The sequence below is a fragment of the Equus quagga genome, chromosome 7 (assembly GCF_021613505.1).
Source record: "Equus quagga isolate Etosha38 chromosome 7, UCLA_HA_Equagga_1.0, whole genome shotgun sequence".
Classification (NCBI taxonomy): domain Eukaryota; kingdom Metazoa; phylum Chordata; class Mammalia; order Perissodactyla; family Equidae; genus Equus; species Equus quagga.
The window spans coordinates 92,087,805-92,109,278 of record NC_060273.1 but is presented as its reverse complement, the minus strand read 5'-3'; the positions used below and the strand labels follow the sequence as shown (position 1 = coordinate 92,109,278).

The 21,474-nt window shown below is 34.0% G+C and overlaps 1 protein-coding gene across 9 annotated transcripts in view; it reads left to right on the top strand.

The window, feature by feature from the left end:
* The window catches only part of CSNK1G3 (casein kinase 1 gamma 3), a 107,106-nt gene that overhangs the window by 29,195 nt on the left and 56,437 nt on the right, over nt 1-21,474 (top strand). For all 9 annotated transcript variants that reach the window (XM_046666699.1, XM_046666700.1, XM_046666701.1 and 6 more), the window contains 3 exons: nt 8,150-8,575; nt 15,224-15,264; nt 19,611-19,680. In XM_046666699.1, coding sequence (XP_046522655.1) covers nt 8,398-8,575; nt 15,224-15,264; nt 19,611-19,680 — 289 coding nt within the window. In that variant the 5' untranslated portion in view covers nt 8,150-8,397. The remainder of the gene's footprint in view (nt 1-8,149; nt 8,576-15,223; nt 15,265-19,610; nt 19,681-21,474) is intronic.

Genomic DNA, 21,474 nt, shown 5'->3' with positions numbered 1-21,474 from the left:
CTCCTGAGCCTTAAAAGCATGACAGTCACTGCTCTGGGCAGCAGTGTGAAATGGTAAGAGTGCCACATATGGCCTCTCACAGCTGCTTAACTCTTTTCTTAAAAGCAGCCATAACAATATGTAAACAAATGAGCATGAATTCATTCTTATAAAAATTTACTTATGAACACTAAAAGTTGAATTTCATATACTTTTCGTGTGTAACAAAATATTATTATGCTTTTAGTTTTTTCCCCGAACCATGTAAACATATGAAGACTGTTCTGAGTTTGCAGGCTCTACAGAGTAGGCGTGGTCTAGATTTAGCCTGCTGCCTGGAGTTTGCGGGCCATTGCCATAGACCAACTTGTAGGCAATTCTAATCTTGTTTGCTAGGTGCTATGATAGGAAAAGTACTAGCACTATTTGAAACCCTTAAAAAGAAAATATTTTAATCAAAAATGTAATTTGTTAAAAATGTTTTTAAAAACTAAAAAAAGAAATCTATTATTACAAGTTTATGAACAATTTCCTGAATGTGATGAACTGGATGGAGTAAAATAGGAAACAGCTTCATTTCTCACTAACCAGTATTTTCATATATGTATATACTTTATTTTCCCTTTCCCACTCATAGATATTATCCTAGTGAGTTTCCATTGACTTCCTGTCACATATTTTAAAAATAAGTTCAGGGCCAGCCCTGTGGCCGAGTGGTTAAGTTCGTGGGCTCCACTTGGGTGGCCCAGGGTTTCGCCGGTTCAGATCCTGGGCGCGGACATAGCGCTGCTCATCAGGCCATGCTGAGGTGGCGTCCGTCCCACATGCCACAACTAGAAGGACCCACAGCTAAAATATACAACTATGTACCCGGGGGGATTTGGGGAGAAAAAGCAATAGAACAAAAAAAGATTGGCAACAGTTGTTAGCTCAGGTGCAAATCTTTAAAAAAAAAAAAAGACTAAGTTCAGTTTTGGCAATGGTCTTATTTTTGTGTATTAAGAATACCTGTCCCACTTTTGAGGTTCAGTTTTAAGCTAATTCATCGCTTCTTCCTGTCTCTGTCTCCCCACCTCTCAGTTTCGGGCTAGGCCCTTGGGTTCTGGAACTTCTGCTGGGGAAGGGATTTGGGCTGCCTCTCTTTCTCTCTCTCTCTCTTTTTTGTTGAATTATAATTGACATACAATACTATAATTAGTTTCAGTTGTACAACATAATGACTCTATTTTTGTACATTAGAGAATCACCATGATAAGTTCAGCCACCGTCTGTCGCCACACTAAGTTATTACAATATTATTGACTACATTCCCCATGCCCTACATCACATCTTGGGGCTGTCTCTTGACTTTCTTCCCCCCATTCGTTATGCTGGCCCTTGTTCCTCTAGGGTTCATGTTGGGTAGAAGGCGGTATGAAAGGGAAAGGGCAAAAGTCCTTCAATATATGATATGCTTTCAAATGCTGTTTCTATTGTGGGGCAGTTTTGGTTCTTCAGAGGCCTCACATGGACCTCTTCTGTAAAACAAGCAAACCTACAGATATTGCTATACATAAGTATATGCATGCACAGGCATTACAAAAAAGGTCTGGAGCATACACACTAACTGAAAGTAATTGTTATGTCTGAGTAGGGCAAGTGGAATGAGAGACAAGGCTCATGGTCATCCCAAGGGGTATTTTTACTTTATATTATTTGAATTCTTATTACATGTAGAAGGTGTTTGGATATTTGATTAAACATAAGCAAAAAACTATGTATTGAAAATAACAGAAATTGCAAAAGGAAAATTACTTCCTCCTAAATAGAAAAAGTATAGAAGGGCCCTTTTAAAAAAGTCGTCTAAAATAAAATACTGATATGTTCATTAACTGTTTAAAAAAGTAGCATTTTCAGATAAGTTTTATAAACTTACAAATTTCAGAAAAGTTTTATGATAATGTTATAGTAGGGAAAAATGTACTTTGAGATATAGCATTATTTGTTTGGTTATTTGGTGTGGGTTATTTCTAAAAATCACATTTTGAAGTGTTATTTACATATAACGCATAGATTTTGTGTAGTTTGATGAATGAGACAAATGTATACACCCATTTAATCACCTCCCAATGAAGATATAGAACATTTCCTTCCCCCAGGAAATTCCCTCATGCCTGTTTCCAGTCAAACTTCCCACCAGCCTAGGCAACAACTGATTGAATTTCTATCACCACAGCTTATTTTTGCTCATTCTAGAACTTTCTATGACTAGAATTGTATAATATGTACTCATTTTTGCATAACTTCTTGCACTCAATCTAATATTTGAGAGAGTCATCCATATTGTTGTATGTATCAGCAGTTCTTTGCTTTTTATCACTGAGTGGTATTCCATTGTATGAATATACCAGCTTGTTTGTCTGTTCTCCTATTAATAGACCTTTGAATTGTTTCCAGTTTTTGGATATTATGAATAAGGCTTCTGTAAACACTGGTGTACACGTCTTTCTGTAAACATGTTTTCATTTCTCTTGGGTAAATACCTAAGAGTGATATTGATAGGTCATAGGCTAGATGTATATTTTAGTTTTTTCCCCAAAGTCATCCTATTTTACACTCCCACTAGCAATGTGTGAGAGTTTCTAGTTCTTCATTCTTGCTTGGGCTTTTGTTTGTTGGGAGGTTTTTGATTACTGATTCATTCTCCTTGTTATTGGTCTGTTGAGATTTTCTGTTTCTTAATGATTCCCATGGATTCCCGCAGTGATCCCTGTGAGATGAGACCTGAGTGGGTCTCGCAGGAAGGGTCCCACAATCTGGGGGAGCTGGATGTCCTCCTTGGACTCTCTTTTTCCCACTGGAGACACTGTAGGCCCAGGGGGCCCCTCTAGGTGTGGCAGTGTGCTGGCCTGGGGGAGGGATAATGCAGTCAGAATGTAGCTGCTCCTCTTGCCCTTCTAATGTGGCTCCTTCTCAGTCTCTGGTCCAGGCGAGTGTTTCAGCCTTATCCCCAGGTTCTGGGATTTTTTTCAATGGTGTCTTGTCTGTGGATAGTTGCTAGTGGGTATTCTTGTGAGGGGGATTGAAGTTGGGAGTGACCTTTGTTGCCATCTCGATGACTTCACCTTGTAGGGCTTTCTGCACACACAATCATGATGTCTGTGAATAACAACAGTTTTGCCTTTCCCTCTTCAATTTTCGTGCTTTTTGGCATCCTTTCTTGCATTATTGCACAGGCTGTTTCTTCCATGCAATGTTGAATAGAAGATCTGAGAGCAAACGTTGTGGTTTTTCCCTGTCTTGATGGAGAAGAGTTCAGTGTTTTGTCATTAAGTATAATATTAGCTGTAGATTTTTTTGTACGTTCCTTTTAGTAGGTTGAAGAAGTTCTGTTCTCTTTCTGGATTACTGAGAAGTTTTAGTCATTAATGAGTTGAATTTTATCAAGTGCATTTTCTTGTCTGTTGAGATATTTTCTCTTTTTTCTGTTAATTTGGTGAATTTATTTCAAATAGTAAGTCTTACATTTCTAACATTAAACTCTGATTCTTGCTTATTAAACTTTTTGTGCATTTGCTTATGTTTTGTAAAGAATTTTTGTATCTATGCTCATGAGAAATACTGGTCTAATTTTCTTTGCTTCAGGTGTTTTTGTCAGGCTTTTGTATCAGGGTTCTGCTGACCTCACAAAGTAAATTGAGCAGTATTCTTTATTCCTGTGTTTCTGAAAGAGTGTAATAATAGTGTTTTTTTTCCTTTAAATATTTGATAGATTTCACCAGTGATACCATCTTTGTGGGAATATTTTTTTTAAATAATTAAATTTTTTAAGTAGATAGAGAGCTATTGATATTTAGTTTCATCTTGTATCCCTGTGTTGGATTTTTCAAGGAATTTGTCCATTTTATCTAAGTTATCAAATTTACTGATATGAAGTTGCTTATAATAGTCCTTTATCCTTTGAACATTTATTAGATCTTTAGTGATATCCTTTCTTTCATTTCTTTCATTCTTGTTATTGGCTATTTGTATATTTTCTATTTTTATTCTTGATCATTTTTGCTAGGAGTTACCAATTTTATTGACTTTTTCAAAGAGTCAACTTTTGGCTTTATTCATTTTCTCTATTGTTTATTTTCTATTTTATCAATTTTTTTCCCTGGATAATTTCTTTTGAGCTTCTTTCAGGTTCATTGACACTTTCTTCTGCTTTATCCAACCTACTTTTAACTGTATCCAGTGAAATTTTTCAATTCAGATAAGATCCTTTTTATTCTAGGGTCTCCATTTTTTTTGTTTGATATTTTCCCGTTTATCTGCTGAGAGCTCCTATGTTTTCACTCATTGAGATCACTTTTGCATATAAGATGGGATATTAACAATAGCTTTATTAAAGTACTTCTTCCAGTTATGTCTGATTTGCCCTTTTCTAGATTTTTTTTTTAAAGATTTTATTTTTTTCCTTTTTCTCCCCAAATCCCCCCAGTACATAGTTGTATATGTTTTTTTTAGTTGTGAGTCCTTCTAGCTGTGGCATGTGGGATGCCCCCCCCAGTGTGGCCTGACTAGTGGTGCCATCTCCATGCCCAGGATCTGAACCAGCAAAACCCTGGGCCGCTGGAGCAGAGTGCGCAAACTTGACCACTTGGCCACAGGGCCTGCCCCTAATTCTATTTTGCTCAGAGAGTATACTCTGTAATATTTCAGTTATTTGAGACATAGTATATCTTTTCTATTCTTTGACTTTCAGTCTGTGTCTTTGCATTTAAAGTTGTGTCTTATAGATAGCATGTAGTTGGATATTGCTTTTTTACACTGTCTGACAGTTTTTCCCTTTTATGGAATATGGTTCATTTTCATTATATATGTATTTTTAAGTCTATTGTCTTACTGTTTCTTTTTGTCTCATCTTTTGTTTCTCTCCTTCTGTTTATTATTTATGTTGTTTAATGTTTATTATTCCATTTTATTTCTTGTCTTAGCTTTTTAGTTATTCCTATTGCAGTTAATTTAATTTTTAGTGTTTGGTCTTGGTATTATAATATGCCTTTTTTTTAATGCAATCATTTTTTCTTTTTTTAAGATTGACCCTGAGCTACCATCTGTTGCTAATCTTCTTTTTTTTCTTCTTCTCTCCAAAGCCCCCCCAGTACGTAGTTGTATATTCTAGTTGTAAGTCCTTCTGGTTCTGCTATGTGGGATGCTGCCTCAGCATGGCTTGATGAGCAGTGCTAGGTCCGCGCCCACGATCCGAACTGGCAAAACCTTGGGCCACCGAAGCAGAGCATGTGAACTTAACCACTCGGCCATGGGGCTGGCCCCACAGTGTGCATTCTTAGCTTGTCTTTGGCTACTTAGAATTAATATTTAACCACATGATTCTTCACAAATATAAGAACCTTAAAATAGTGTAATTCCATTTACTAACCTCCCTCCACCATTTGTGTTGTCATATATTTTACTTCCACTTATGTTACAAATGACACTAAGAAATTATTTGTGCTTTAGACAGAAATTTATCTTTTAAGGAAATGATTTCTCATTTCCAGCATTCTTCATTTCTTCTTGAAGTTTCGCATTTCTATCTGATATCATGTGATTTAATTCAACCTAATGTGCTATTTAAAAAGTATTTCTTGTGGTGAAGGTATGCCGGTCACTAATTCTTAGCTTTCTTTCATCTGAAAGTGGCTTTCTTTCACTTTTGGTTTTAAAGAATAACTTTACTGGATGTAGAATTCTTGGTTGAAAGTTTTCTTTCTTCCTTTCATTGCTTTCAAAATATCATCCCATTTTCTTTTGGGCCTCCATTGTTTCTAATAAGAAGTTAGAAGTTCCGCTGTGTGTTGTGTAGTTTTTCCCTCTCTGCTTTCAAGATTTTTCCTTTATTTTTGGGTGTTAGTACTTTGACCATGATATACCTAGATTTAGTTTTCTTTGCATTTGTCCCTTATGAGATTGCTGAGTTTCTTCAATTTGTAGGTTAATGTTTTTCACTGAATTTGGGAAATTTTCAACCATTATTTCTTCAAATGTTTTTTCTTTCTTCAATTTAGTAGAACGTTAACAGCTATTTAGTAGTTTTAAAGTTTTCTTTTCTAATGCCAATATTACGATCATCTTGGAGTCTGTTTCTTTTGATAGCTTTGTTTCCTGGCTGTGGGTCACATTTACTGCTTATTTGTATGTCTGGTAATTTTTAACTTTATTTTGGGCATTATGAATTCAACATTGTTGAAAGTCTGGGTTTTTTGTCTTTCTAAGTATGTTGAGTTTTGTTCTGGAATGAGTTAATTTAATTGGAGCTGTTCTTAATCCTATCTAAGCTTGATTTTGAGCATTAGTCGGGTCAGTCTAGAGTACTGCTTACTCCAGGGTATGGTCCTTACCCTCATGACCTGGTCCTTTGTCATGTCTTAGCTGAATTCCTGGGATATAATTAGGTTCCTGCACCAAGAGTAAGATAGGAACTCGAAGCTCTCCCTTTAGTACTGAGGAGTCTTTAGTATCTCTGTTCTTCATTTAACCCCATAGTAGCCATTGTCTGCTGTATATTTCAGAATATTGTGCTACCCACACATGCAGCCTATCCTTCTGCCCTACCCTCACTTACCCCAACACTGCACAACTGCCTCACCTTCAGTACCATGTCCTGTGAATTCTGTTGACTTCACCTGCCTCAAATTCTGTGATTACTGAACTTTATCTCCCTGTGCTGGTCAGAAAATTGTCCCTATCCAGAAAGCTTGGATGAATGTGGGACTCACCCCACGTGTTTCTCTTTTCTCGCAGATCAGTCTGCATTGCCTGTATCCAGTGCCTGAAAACAGGTGGTTCATGTGTTCTGTCCAGTGTTATAGTTATTTACAGCAGGAAGGAAGTTCAGTATCAGTTACTCTATTATGGCTGGAAACAGAGTAAACAGTGTATGTTACTCATTTAGTTTTACATATACCAAACAGATGCTTACAGTTTCATCTGCAAAATAAGGGTATGGCAAATATAATAAGAAACTTTATAAATAGATTGCATGTTAAGACTAATTGCATATTTGGGAAGTTGCTGAACATTAATCAGGAAATACTATTTGTTTCAAGCCTTGTTATAATTGCCTTTTCTAATCAAACAGTTTCAGAAATAACAATTGGAAATCCTTAATGGTGATCCTGGTTTCTTTATTAGTGACTGTCTTTTGAAGTCAAAGCTTCTTTAATTGCAAAGAACTGGAATCCACTCAAATTGTTCAAACAAAAGTAGGCGGATTATTTCAACTTGCAAATTTACTACAGAATTGAAGTATGTTTGATGGATGAAATTCCTGGAGAAGATGAATGGGTCAGGCTCCTCCAAAAGCCTTCAACATTTTTTTGAGCTTTACTGTTTTCATCTGTATATTAGAAAGTTTAAAACCTACCTTCAACTCATAGGGTTGATGCCTGACAACATTTCTTAACCTTGTGAAATTATATTTATTTTTTTATTTATTATTTTTATTATTTATTTGTTATTTTATTTTATTTATTATTTTATTACTTATTTATTATTACTTATTATTTTTTTTTATATTTATTTTTTAAGGCCTGGTTTAAATGTACGTAAGAATTAATTGTTTTCCTTCATGGGTAGCAAGATTGTTCTTTGTATTATCGCTTCAGAGCTCCATTCCCATATATAGTTAATGAGTAATAAATATTTGAATAAATGAAGATCAAATGAGAATGTATATCTGAAAAGACTTTGAAAATTATTAAGTGTATGACCATGTGGAAGATATTTTTATTAAGATCTTTTATTGATTTGCAAAACTTATCTCCTTTTTCTGCTTTTAAATTGAAAATCTTATATTGACTTATTGGAATTTTTTGAGTATTTTTTTAAATTGAAATGATTTTAAGTTGGAAGGTGTGGGTTAATGAATGTATATTGGCTTATTAAACAATCAATACATTCTGTAGTTTTTTTTTTTTAAGAAGTAACCAGATCCTTGATGTTTTCTTGTTTTGTTTTTGTGATATCTTTGGTATTAAAGTTTAGGAATAAAGGGTCATGGCTAATTTAAGAGTCTACTGTGGTTTGATTTTAGTGGGCATCAACAAATAGCAATAATCCATTGCCTAAACTTTTATTAATTTCCCAAACATATGTTTTTAAATTCTCTAAGTTTACTAATTTTATTTTCTTAATATTCTAGCTCTCTATCAAAATCAACTCACATCATTGAGAAGATAATTTTGATGACATGTTTTGCTGAAAAGACAACTGAGAAAAATTTTACGAATGGGATGAACACGTGCCAGTTGATTGACTACCTACTGCAATTTGAATGTTAGCATTACCCACCTGGTACAGTTACCTAGTGATGTACCTGTTCTCACAATACCCTATTTCAGTGTGCTTGTCTTGATTAAAGAATTCAAAGTGGAGTACCGCAAACTTGATATGGATAATAAAAAGAAAGACAAGGACAAATCAGATGATAGAATGGCACGACCTAGTGGTCGGTCGGGACACAATACTCGAGGAACTGGGTCTTCGTCCTCTGGAGTTTTAATGGTTGGACCTAACTTTAGAGTTGGAAAAAAAATTGGATGTGGCAATTTTGGAGAATTACGATTAGGTAAGGCTATTTTGTTTACTACATTATGTTGGAAGAATTTTGATTTTAATGAAAGATCCTTTCTAATGAAAATGATTTACTTATTGTTTAGTTGTTTAATTGTTGTGGTAATTTTAAAGAATATAGATGTTGGGAATTTCTTATGTGCTTGTATTTTCATTTGTAAGGAGTTCCCTAGTATAGGAATGTCTATTTACTTGAAGTTAAGTATCCAGAATATGGGAGAAAAGGAAGTAAATTAAAAAGCCCCAAGAGGCTAAAATAAGTGCCAGGAGGGCCTTTGCAGTGTATTTTTTAGAATGATATTTAGGCTACTTTTTCAGATTTGAAAACATTTAGTAACTGATCACTTTAGGAGTATATATATGGCGTAAAGTCAAGGTAATATGCTGAAACCACATAAAAATCAGTGAAATTTACATTGTTGTAATTAATCCCCCACCCCTCCCCTGCCAGTGTATCCAGGGTGCTGCTCGGGAATATATGTGCTTAACAAGTGATACAAAGTACTGACTCAGTTTAATCTTATTTATAAGCAGGCAAGTTTGGGAAACATTGGTCCAGTTAAACCTCCTAACTCTACATTTAAGGCAGTTGAAACTCAGCGAGGGAAAATTACCTGCCAAATGTCGCACAGCAATTTAATGACAGACTTAAGATGAAAATCTAGTTTTTTAACTTCCCGTACAGTAGAGATGTAGCTGTCTTCATTGACGAGAAACAAGAAGGAGGGTAGCACGGTTATATGGGAGTCAGTATTGAAGTACCTTGAGGATTCTGGTCCGTGGACTGCCAAGAGTGGAAACTTGAGAAGTAAAAAAAGAAAACTTGGCTTCACAATCTTCCTTAGATCGAACTCCGCTTGTTAGATATAAATCCAGTTATGTTATATCTACTCAACTGCTTCTCATTTTCATCTTATAAAACACGCTAATTTGTAGTTAACTCCGTTTTATTACTGTTTTGTGTAGTTAATGTACGTGAAATCTTTGAATGAAGCAAGCCAATAAAAGGCAGTGACATACTTTGTACATAGCTGTAATATGATGTGACTGGCAGACTCTTTTGCATGTTGGTAGGGACTCAAATACTTGAAAGGTAAATGTTTTACATTTTGCTTTTTGAAGGGTATTGAATTAGATCTTTTGAAATTCTTAAATTGTTTCTGATTTTGAAGTTAGGAAAACCAGATTATTTACTTGTCTAACTTTGAGCACCATTCATCCCTTCATTCAAAATTTATTGCATGTCTGTCATGTATGAGGCATGATTAGGCACTGATAATAGACTGAAAAAATATAAAAATTGCCCATGCCGCTGTGGAATACATAAGTCATTTAACTACTCGGGGTCTCAGATTCCTCAACTTTAAAATGGGATTATTTCTACTTCCTAGGTCATTGTGAAGATTAAATTTAGATGATAACGTAAAAGGACCAATACTATACCCGCATATTTTAGGAAAATAATGATTTGCTGCTCCTTTAGAAGACAATATCAAGATATTTGCTCACTTTTAGAATTAAAATTATAGCATATTGTTTGTATATTTATTTAAATTTATTTATATAAATTAGCTCTACAGCTATCTATTATGTCATATATATATTTGTACTATATCCATCTATTGCTCTCTGTGTGTATGACTATAGTACTTTGGCCATTTTTATTCAAAATTAGTTTCATATAATTTATGTTAAAATAACTGCATATATATACATATATATACAAAATAACTACATATATATATATGTGTGTGTGTGTGTGTGTGTGTGTGTGTGTGTGTGTGTCTACCCACACAAAACAAATCTAGTAGACCATTTTAACCAGGGCAATATGAGAAACCATATGTACCAAATACTGAAACTTTATATGCTGCTTACTGAAAAAGCAGTAAAATACCCCTTTCTTTTAGTCTGTGAATAAGCAGGAATAGGAGTAAGATGACTTCTTAGTCTACCTATCCATTCATCTATTTGTATCTATCTAATCCGTTTATGGATGTTCATTGTATATTTGTATAATTTATTTAAATATATTATCTATATATGTATCTGTGTCATATATATTTTTAATATATGTCATGTATTCTTGTAGAGCCAATTTAATATGTTATTCTTTCTTATTGATAGACTATTAAATAAAGGGGCATTTTACTCCTTTTTTTAAGGCCCCAAATGATTTCTCTGTACATAAAAAGTTATTATAAGCATCATTCTTTGTATAACTGGACAAACTTGCTAATGTTAAAAGCCAAATGATTTCTCTGTACATAAAAAGTTATTATAAGCATCATTCTTTGCATAACTGGACAAACTTGCTAATGTTAAAAGCTAGTTTGAATTCTTAAAGTGCTTTCTTTAAAACTACATTAATATACACATCTTGAACATTTGATTCCTGGCGCTAAAATGTTTATGGTTAGTATTGGGTAAGAAAGAATATAAGGTATACATGTTTTAGGTAAGTGATTTTTAACAAAGATGCTATCAGCAATTTGGGCTGGACAGTTCTTTATTTGTAAAAGACTGTTCCACAGATTGCATGGTGTTTAGAACTTCAGACCTCTTGGGCACTAAATAGGAGCTGCCCCTCCATCACAAACTCAAATACGTTCCCCTACCTACCATTTCCAGATGCCCCAAGGAGAAGACAGTATTACCCACTGTTGAAACTTCTCTTAGAGGTAATTATTAAAAAAAAAGTTAGACAGATGTAAGAAATTGGCCTTGAGATTTTTAAAAAATAGGTAAACATTTTAAATGATAATGTAAAATTAAATTTAAGTAAACGTATTTTACTATCATTTTTATCTGTATTTTTTATTGTAAAATGATGAATTGATGTATTTTTGTTTCTATTTTATCTTTATATGTGTTGGTGGTAAGACTTGCATTCTGCATGTTAGTAGATGTATTTCTAGCTTAGACAATCAACCAAAACCCCTAGAAATGTTTTTAACAGGCACTGAATGAGACCAAACATAGCTAGTTAAATATAAGGTTGTATTATACATATTTTTTATTTTTCTGTATATTGTGATGTTTTGACATCTTACAAAGCCTTTCTGGCTGGGGAGAGACTGCTCCTCCTGGGGCTATCAATTATTAGAGGTAACAAAGAACCTAGTTGGGAGCATGCCGTTGATCTGCAAACTAACCAATCCAGAGCCATACCTCCTCTGTGTGGCTGGTACACTGCAGGAGGCAATCTTCCTCTTCCTTAGTCATCCATTGGCCAGGTACAGCACAACTAGAGACCAGCTCTATAGCCCAGAGGCCACCAGAATTATTCACTACCAGAATTACTTGCCACCAGAATTATTCAAACTAGCCAATCCTAAATTATTTACCTGCCCTGCCTTGCCTTTCCTGTGGAAACTCCAATAAAAGCCCTTGGTCTAAGCTCTCCCCTTGCTCCTGTCTTCTACTACCTGACCAAAACGTGGTGCTTTTCCTGTGATCCCTCTCCAGGATCTGTGAGTATAATAAACTTTGTTTTCCTGAGCCTCTTATGTGTCCCCTCTTGTGGCTACACCTGACTGCCTATCACATGAAAGAACACAGAACAAGAGTGTTATGTATTGCTTTGTGAATTGCTACATCTGAAATAAGATACTGTAACTTTGACATAATTAAGTATGCCATAGGAATTTTCGTAACTTCTCGTTTTTGTTTCTTCTCTTCTTATTCCTATATATAGCTCATAACTCTTCTTATTTTATTTATATTTAAGAATTGTTTTGTTGAAAATTCTGCAGGCCTTACAATATATATCTAATAAATATGCAGATTAGAGTGGATTCATCATTTTTGTTTTTATTGATGATTTTCTACTGTTGCTAACTGAAGCATATTATAAAACTAAACTGAAAAATGTGATAATTAGCAATAGACTATGATGCTATAACAAAGAGATCCTACAATATTGTGGTGTTAAACAAAATAGTTTTTCTTTCATATAATGAACCAGAGGGAGAGTACCCAGGGCTGTCAGGGTACCTCTACATCCGCAACATGAGGCTTCTGTGTGAGGTGATTGCTCCAGTTGTTGCTATTTCCCAGCCAGCAGGAAGAAGAAAAAGGGCCAGGAGAGCACACATTCATTCTTGGAAGTGGGGAGTGACATACCTCATGTCCACTCATATACAGAACTTAATCACATGACCACACCAAGCTGAAAGAAAGGCTGGAAATGTAGTCTCTAGCTGGACAACCACTTTAAAACTTAGGCATTCGATTATAGAAGAGGAGCATGGATTTTGGTGGGTGACTGGTAGTCCCTGTTATGAATATATATATATAGTTTCTGTAGAACTTACTTTTCTGTGATAATTACCATCCAAACACAAATTGTTAAAACCATATTTCCAAGGTCAATATGGCACAAAGCTGTGTTGGAAATGTCTTCTGAAATTGGATTAAAACAACAGTTACCTGGAACCAGTCTACTTGGAGCCTTCTCTTAACTGGATTCCTTCCACACAAACACTCCTTCCCTCTCACTCATATTATACACACAGACACCTACCTTGTGCATCATTTGTTTGTTCATGCATATAACAAATATTGATTAAAAGCCAACTATGTGTGGCTATGCCTATGGTAGATGACAAAAATGCCTTGGTAGTATTGTTTGATCATTGTTCATATGTTTTTAAATATGACCCTCAAAGTTGAGCAAAATCTCTAATGTTCAAAAAAAGGTGATGCTTTTAGGATTTAGTGCTTTCTGCTGTGATCTACAAGAAGTCATTTTACCTATAAATGCCAACAAAAAACAGTACTTTTAGAAGTATTTGGTGTATTTTGGTTCTGTGAAATCTGTATTTAACCAAACTTTTCATCTGTGATTATTTTTCCCTTGTGTACTTGTGAATAAATAGCATATTCAAAATAGTTATGAAAAGATGATAATATCTTGAGGAAATACAAATTCCATCTGTGAACTCAAAACAGAATTGTTCCTTTGTTAGACACCAGTTCTTTAAGATTAAGTTTCTCACTGTTTCATTAAATTTTTAACTATACACTTACTCTAGAGGATGCCTAAAATTTCATATATAATATATTCTTGAAAATGTATTTGAAGGTACATCTAAATTCTGAACTAATTAACTAAAAATATATGTTTTCTAATATTAATTTTTAGTATTTATAGGCTCAATGAGTACCTGTATACAGCTTAACATTCACCCACTTTTGGTACTCCTATTGAGTTCCATCTTTGTGTCATCTATAATGGGTTTAAGAGACTTGGTATGAATGCTATTTTTTAACTTATTTTTATAAAATAAGGACAAAATTCAGAACAGTATTTTATGTTTTAACAAACCCTGCTGCACAATGGTGGCAACATGTCTGAGACTGAAATTTTGCCTAGAAGTTTTACTGCCATTCATCAGCTGCTGTATGAGAGGAAGTTAGGGGTATTATGCTGGAAGATCATGTGTGAAAGTTGATGATTTCCTATTCTGTGTTCAGTAGCCAGTGTGACCAGAGTCAGCTACTATCATGGTTAAAAAAACAGCTATCATTATTCTATTTTTCTTATTATAAAAATAACACATGCTTATTGAAAAAATATTGGAAATTCTGAAACCACATATGGTTCTATTTTTTATTCTTTTTACTGTGCTTGTAAAGAATCACATTAATTTATTTATCAAATTGTCTTCATATTCTTATTGCCTCAGAAATTCTCCATAGTATTTTACTTAGGCTACAGATGCTGACCCATTGGAATTTTGTAGATTATTTTCAGTTTGCCAATACCAAAGGTTTCTGTAATTCATTTGGAGTTTTTACATATTAATGATATTAAATCTTTGTTCTAGTTTGTCATTTACCTGTCCTTTGTATATGATACATTTTTTCAACATACAGAAGTTTGAAATATTTTATGCAATCAAGTCTGTATAAAATCTTCTGATATTTTTATCTTTTTCTGTTTTTTTTTTTAATGCTCAGAAAGCCTTCCATAGATTGGGCTGATAAGTATATTTTCTTGTTTTATGGCTTATATCTAACTCTTAAAATATCTGGAATTTAATTTGGTTGTAAGTTGAGGTGCTATAACCCTTTTTCCCCTTGAAGCTGTTAACTGCTTTGTCAGAGCCAATTAATGAATAATACTTTTCTTACTTTATTTCATTTTTAATACATTCCAGATTTTGCTATGTATTTGGAATATTTGCTAGATTACATTTCAGCCCTAATAAGATTACATCCCATAATAATGAAGGATTTAAAATGAAGTGGTGATTGGGAGAGAAATTTTGTATTCCTGTTTTTATGTGAGAGTTCTGATTTTGAAATTTAGTTTAGCATATGTTTGACTATTGATTACTTTCTGAGTTATGTACAGTATTCCAATAAAATAAGAATCTTTCCATTTTTATGTGGGCTAAAGTATTTATTAGTATCACTTTCTATTCTGAATCCAGGTGAAATGCTAAATACATCATTGAGTTCATCATAAGTTTAATATTTCCTTGTCATTGAGGTTTTTGCTAAATAGTTAGAAGCAAAAACCTATGCTTGATTTAAATATACTGTGTGCTTTTTTTTCTCTCACAGAACAGTTTTATATAATATTTCTTTAAAAATTAATTACCGGTAGAATCTGACTCCTTTTTTCTTTTTCAAGGGAAAAATTTATACACAAATGAATATGTGGCAATTAAACTGGTAAGTTCATGTTTCTTATTTTTCCTTAAATATTACTGGGAAATTGATGTGCATAACTGATCTTTTGTTATTAAGTTCCTAGCATCACCATGCCCCTCAAGCGTATGATAATGTGTAGCATGTCTGTGTCTTTCTATGCCATGAAAAACTCAATCTCTGTACTTTGTAATCAGATAGAATACTGTACTTTGGAAGCATTATAGAATTGAATTTTTGAATTTTGGCACTATTTTTAATTTAAGGAAGCTGGCATATTGGCATTTTTAATTAGGCAAAAATTAGAAAGCAAGATTTCTCTTTCTGATTCAAGCATTTGGGTAAAAGTGTCCTTAGTATTCAGGATTATGTTGTTTGAAAATATATTTCCAGGTAGCTTCCAAAATCTCTTTTTCTGTTGATGTTTTATATGTGGTAAAGCTGACTGTTGCCTGACCTTCAGGGCTTTATAAATGCTTGATGTGGGTGGAGGATAGCAGGGAAAGCAAACTCCCACGGGACTATTCTGAAGTCCTAAATGTGCCCAGTACCACAGCTGTAGGGCAGTGTTTTTTTTTTCAGTAGAGTTGGGATCTGGGAATTTTTATAAGACGTAATTTCTTCTGGCACAACTTTTCTATCTGGTTTGCCAGCCAGGTTTCCCTGAGGTTAAGCATGACTTGGTTTTTCCAGTCTGCCTGCCATTGTCAATCTTCTCTCTGCCAATACAACCACTATTATTAGGGTAATGTGAGGTTAATGTATAAGGAGAGACCATTAGAGGAAGAGGCAAATGGGAGAAATAAAAAAACTTTTGGGATCAGATAGAATACTGTACTACTTAATTTTAAGTATCTTTGTGAGAGTAGACTGAGTTTCACTGTAACAAATGCTGTTTATTTTCACTGGGAAATAAAGATGCACAGTAGGGTTGTAGTGCCACCAGGAGAGAGTGGCTGGTTGACATGTGGATTGGGACTGACATTTACCTAGATAAATTCACCTTGGTTTTAAGGTTTGGTCCTTGGCTTTATAACAGAATATCTGGTTTGGTCATCTCATTAAGACTGTCACTGTTACTCAGAGGTGAATTCACAGTAATCAGTTCACACAGTTCAAGCTCTCAGAGTTGTAAATATTTAGAAAGATTTAATTTCTAATTTATAATGAGATATTTTACTATTGCAGGTCCAGAATGCCCCAAATTAGTATAAATAATATATTTTCTTTCTATAGGGATTACAAATTTCCCTCATGAGCATGAAATCAGGACAAGGGGAGTTAGTTTGTATGAGTCACAATAGGGAGGATGCGGAGACTGGACAGTGTTTGAATGAACATTGCTGCTTTTCATTTCTTTGGAATTCTTCCTTTTCCCATGTTCTAGGCCAGTGGTCTGGGATCTAGACATTGTACAGTGTTAGGAGTGGGAGTGGCACATGAGGGTAGAGGTGTGGTAACACCCGTATTCTGTGTTACTGATGCAGCAGCCTATAGTGAGCAGCTCCGCTCATGGGAGCATGTGAATGATATTTAACCACTATGTTACGGAGAATAAACCATTGTGTCAAAACAGGAGCCACTGCTTTAGGCTGACCTTTCCTTCTCTGTTTCAGTCCTTAAGTGGTGACCCCTAGGTCCTTTTATTTTCCGATTTGGAGCTTGTTTACCCTGTTGACACCATTGAACCTTAGTAAACATTTATTATGTCATCTTTCAGCCTTCTTATATATGCACACATATATTACTCTTTTTAGTTTATCTTTGTGCCATATCACTATCCACTTAATTATTTTTCTTCTTTTGTTTTTTGAACATTCTTTCTCTGCTCTGATTTATCCCTTTTTAAAGCACAGTCATCACTACATATAATAGTTGTGGTTATTCAGTGTCCTTTGTGGGCACTGGGAATATTTTCGTATCTTTGTTTAGTATTTTAAGGTTGAAGTATGATATAGAGTCATGTTCACTTCAAATTTATCAAAAAAGTATATTGGCAGGACAGAAAAATTTTCACATAAACTATTGGACTGTATTTGGTACTTAGTTTACTAAATATATATATATATTTAGTACATACATAGGTACTAAATACATATTTAGCATATGTATTACTATATACTATACATATACTATATGAATAGTATACTATATTATATATATATAGTATACTATATATATGTATACTATATATACGTACATACATATGTATATATAAATGTAAAATGTCCTTATATATTTTTTGTTTGTATCTGTTGTATCTGTTTATAACAGATAACATAATTTTGTTCAAAACCTGCCTTAAAAGTGATTACTTGCAAATGTTATTTCTATATGCCTTCAGTGCTGATTTTTGTACTTTGGTAAAATTTTTGTACTTTGGTAATTTGTTAATTCAGTTTCAGCCACTACTTGCATATCTTGTTGTTTGCACTTATATAATAACCTGTTGTCCGTGAATAATGAAAATGTCATCCTGTGATGAGGTGACTTCTGTTTGTACTGGAATCAAGTGGAACTGACTCAACTAAGTTAGAACTGGGTTTCTGTTTTTACTTAAGGAATATTAATGATTTAATAAGTTATGTATTTAATTTCGCTGGTGATTGCATAAGTGACCATCTTTTATTACATGTTATGGTTATGTACTATTATATAGTTAACTGAAAAATTATTGGTAACATAGCATTCATTATGTAGAAGGCACTGTTTTAAGTCATATATGTGTATGTGTGTGTATATGTGTATTATATATATGTATAATGAGAAAGATAAAGTTTTTCTCCTCTTTTATAGATGGGGGAACTGAAAAGTACAGAAAGGTTAAGTTGCTTGTCAAAGTCACACAGCTAGTAACTAGTGGATTTAGGATTCCAACCCAGTACAGTTTAGATTCAATGTCTGTGCTTGTAACTATTCTACTATCCTGCCTCTCAAGAACTAGGCTGATTATTTTCTCTTATAATAATCTTTATGATTGTAATTGTTCCATTGGGCTTTTACTAGTCTTTGTTGAAGCCTTATCTGAAGTCTTTGTTGTTGGTTGTAGTTTCATTATGATATGTCTTGGTATAAATTTCTTTTTAGTTATTCTCTTTGGCATTCACATTCCTTTTGAATCTGTGGTTTGTTATCTTTCATCTGTATAGCAGTTATTTCTTCAGTTCTTGCCTCTGCTCGCTTTTCTCTCTCGTTTCCTCCTGAGACTCTTATCAAATGCATATTAGATGTTCTCATTTCATTGTCCAGATCTCTAATCATTTTTTCTGTATTTTCTGTTTTTCTTCCTTAATAATGCATTCTGTATAATTTATATAGATGCATTCTACATAGTTTTCTAATTCTGTAGATGTTTTTCTATGTCTTACAGTTTCCAAATTATTTTCTCTGTTGTCTTAATCTACTGGCAAACTAAATTTTACATTTTGGTTATTGTAGTGTTTTTTTATTTCTTGAAGTTCTGTTGGTTTTGTTTAAATTTTGTTACCTCTTATACTTTCCTGTTGGATCTTATTCAAATTTCTTATGTCACCCTGTTATAGTTTCCTGTATTCTGCAGATGTTTTCACACATTCATTATTTATTTCTTGTTTCTAAAATCTATGTTGCTTCTGTTTATGTTGTCTCTGTGTATGTGTGTGTGTATACATAAATCTCAAAAATGTTGAGTGAAAAAAGCCAGAGACATACATATAAAACATATACTGTCTAATGTCATTTATATGATATCCAGTAACAGAAAAAACTAATTCAAAGGTGATAGAAGTCAAAAAGTGGTTACCTCTGAGCGAAGGGAAATGTTCTGAAGATTTTTTGAGGTGGTAGTGGCAGGGATATATACAGTTAATAAAGCTCATGGACCTAATGCTTACGAAGCATGTTTTTTATTGTAAGTTATGCCTCAACTAAAAATTTTAAAAAATATGTTGTTCCTACCATCAAAACTTTCATATCTCCATCTTTGTTCTTTCTTTCTTTTCTATGACTTCACTTTAACCTAGAACCTTTACATCAGAAATATACAGTTCAGAGGTGAATTCTTGGGAACAGGAGAAGTAGAGTAAGGACACCATTCCCCTAGTCATGCATGTTCGGATTATACTTTTCTTCGGGGTCAAAGAATCAAACATAGATTTTCCTAATGCTTGGTCTAATAGGCACTTAACCTTATGTACATTTATGGCATCAGTTTACTTTACAATGAATGTGAAGTTTATTTTTATACGGCTCTAACTTTTAGAGAGACAAAGATGCCTAATAAAATATTACATTATATATATGTGTTGATACCAAGATTTAGAATATTTGGAAGTGGAACCTAGTGTTCTTTTAATAACTTAAATATTTTTTGTTGTTTCTTTTTTAATTAGGAGCCTATGAAATCCAGAGCACCACAGCTACATTTGGAATACAGATTCTACAAGCAGTTAGGATCTGGAGGTAAAGTTTTATATTCATTTTAAATTTGTAATAAAAGGGATTGATTGTCATGATCATAACTCATTGGTTTCCAAGAATAGTATTTTAAGTTTCATTAAAATGCATCACTTCTTAAGGCCATGGTCACTAGCCGTTTTCTTGCTAGAATCTTGATGTTCCCTTTTTATTTTAAATTTGACATTTTTGGAGCTTTTTGTGTTGGTGCTAATATGAGTAGAGAACATTGTGAAAATATTTAATTTGAGAATATAAGATGCATATAACTTCTATATTCTTAGCCTTTTTGGTGATATTATAGTTATTGGAATGAATTATAACATTGTGGTAGGCTGGAAATGGCCCCATAAGAGATACCCATATCATCATCCCTGGAATCTGTAAATGTTAGCTTATAGCAAAGACTTTGCAGGTGTGATTAAATTAAGGATCTTGGGATGGGGAGATTATTTTGTATTTTCTGGGTAGTCCCTAAATGCAATCACAAATATCCTTATAACAGAGAGGCAGAGGGACATTTTACAAACACGGAAGTGGTGAAGGTAAAGTGGCTATAATAGAGGCAGAGGTTGGAGTGATAGAAGCATAAGCCAAGGAATGCTGGTGGCTGCCAGAGCCTGAAGAGGCTTCTAGGATTCTCCTTTAGAACCTTCAGAGGGAGTGAGCCCCTGCCAACACCTCGATTCAGCCTAGCAAAACTGATTTCAGATTTCTGGCTTCCAGATCCATGAGAAAATCAGTTTTTGTTGTTTTAGGCTACAAGTACGTAGTAATTACAGTGACTATAGGAACTAATACAGATATATTTTTACATAAACTCCAAATCTAAGTAAGAATGGATATTTGGTGCCACTGGAAAAAACTAAGGAGAAAATTTCTTATTGTATGTTGCATTTCCTTTATGGTAAAGCTTCTCCCAGCTCTACTTTTTCTGTTCGCTCCTATTCTATTACCTGTAATGATTTTATATGTACAGTTTCTTACGAGGTAGGGATATTTTGTTTCCCAGATTTTATAAAATGGAATTTTTTCATGTGTCTTTTCGTAAGCACATGTTTATATTTTAACTGGTAGAGCTGTCCATTTCTTAATACATTTTCAATTCTGCATTCTTTTTTTCTAAGAGCATACTTTCCAAATGAGTAGTCATTGTGGGGACAAGAAGTTAACATTTTGTATTAATCTTTTTATCACTGTAGACTTCTCGTAATGCATATTTAAGTCTGATACAGACAGGACTCTAGGAGTTATCAAAATTATCATTGACAACTGAGATTTAAAGGATAGGGAGATAAAACTAATTACATGTGGACCTACACATATTAGTTAGGACTAGCAAGTGACAAAAAGCTGAGAAGCTAAGTGGAAAAAAAAGTTTATTGGCTCATGTACTGGACATTCAGGGAAAGGACCTATATATAAGGCATTGCTATATCCAGGACTTGCTGTCATCAGGGACATTTTTCAGTTTGTCTCTATGCTCTACCTTTGTGTGTGTGTGTAAACTTCATTCTCTGGTTGAACCTTCTTATGAGAAAGTAGAGGTGGTTACCAATAGCCTAGCTTAGCAATTGTAAAAGCATCCTTTTCCTAAAAATTCCAGCAAATGTTCTAGAATTGAATCTTACTGTCTTATTTTGTGTCCCATGCCTTTCCTTGGTTTAATCATTGTGAATTTGCTTTCCCAGACTTAGCTCTTGTGCTCATCCCAGCAGCTACCTGAAACTCAGGGACTGGGGAATGGGAGAGGTGGTTGCCTATTGGGAAATTGAGGTGTTATCAGAAGGAGGAAGATTG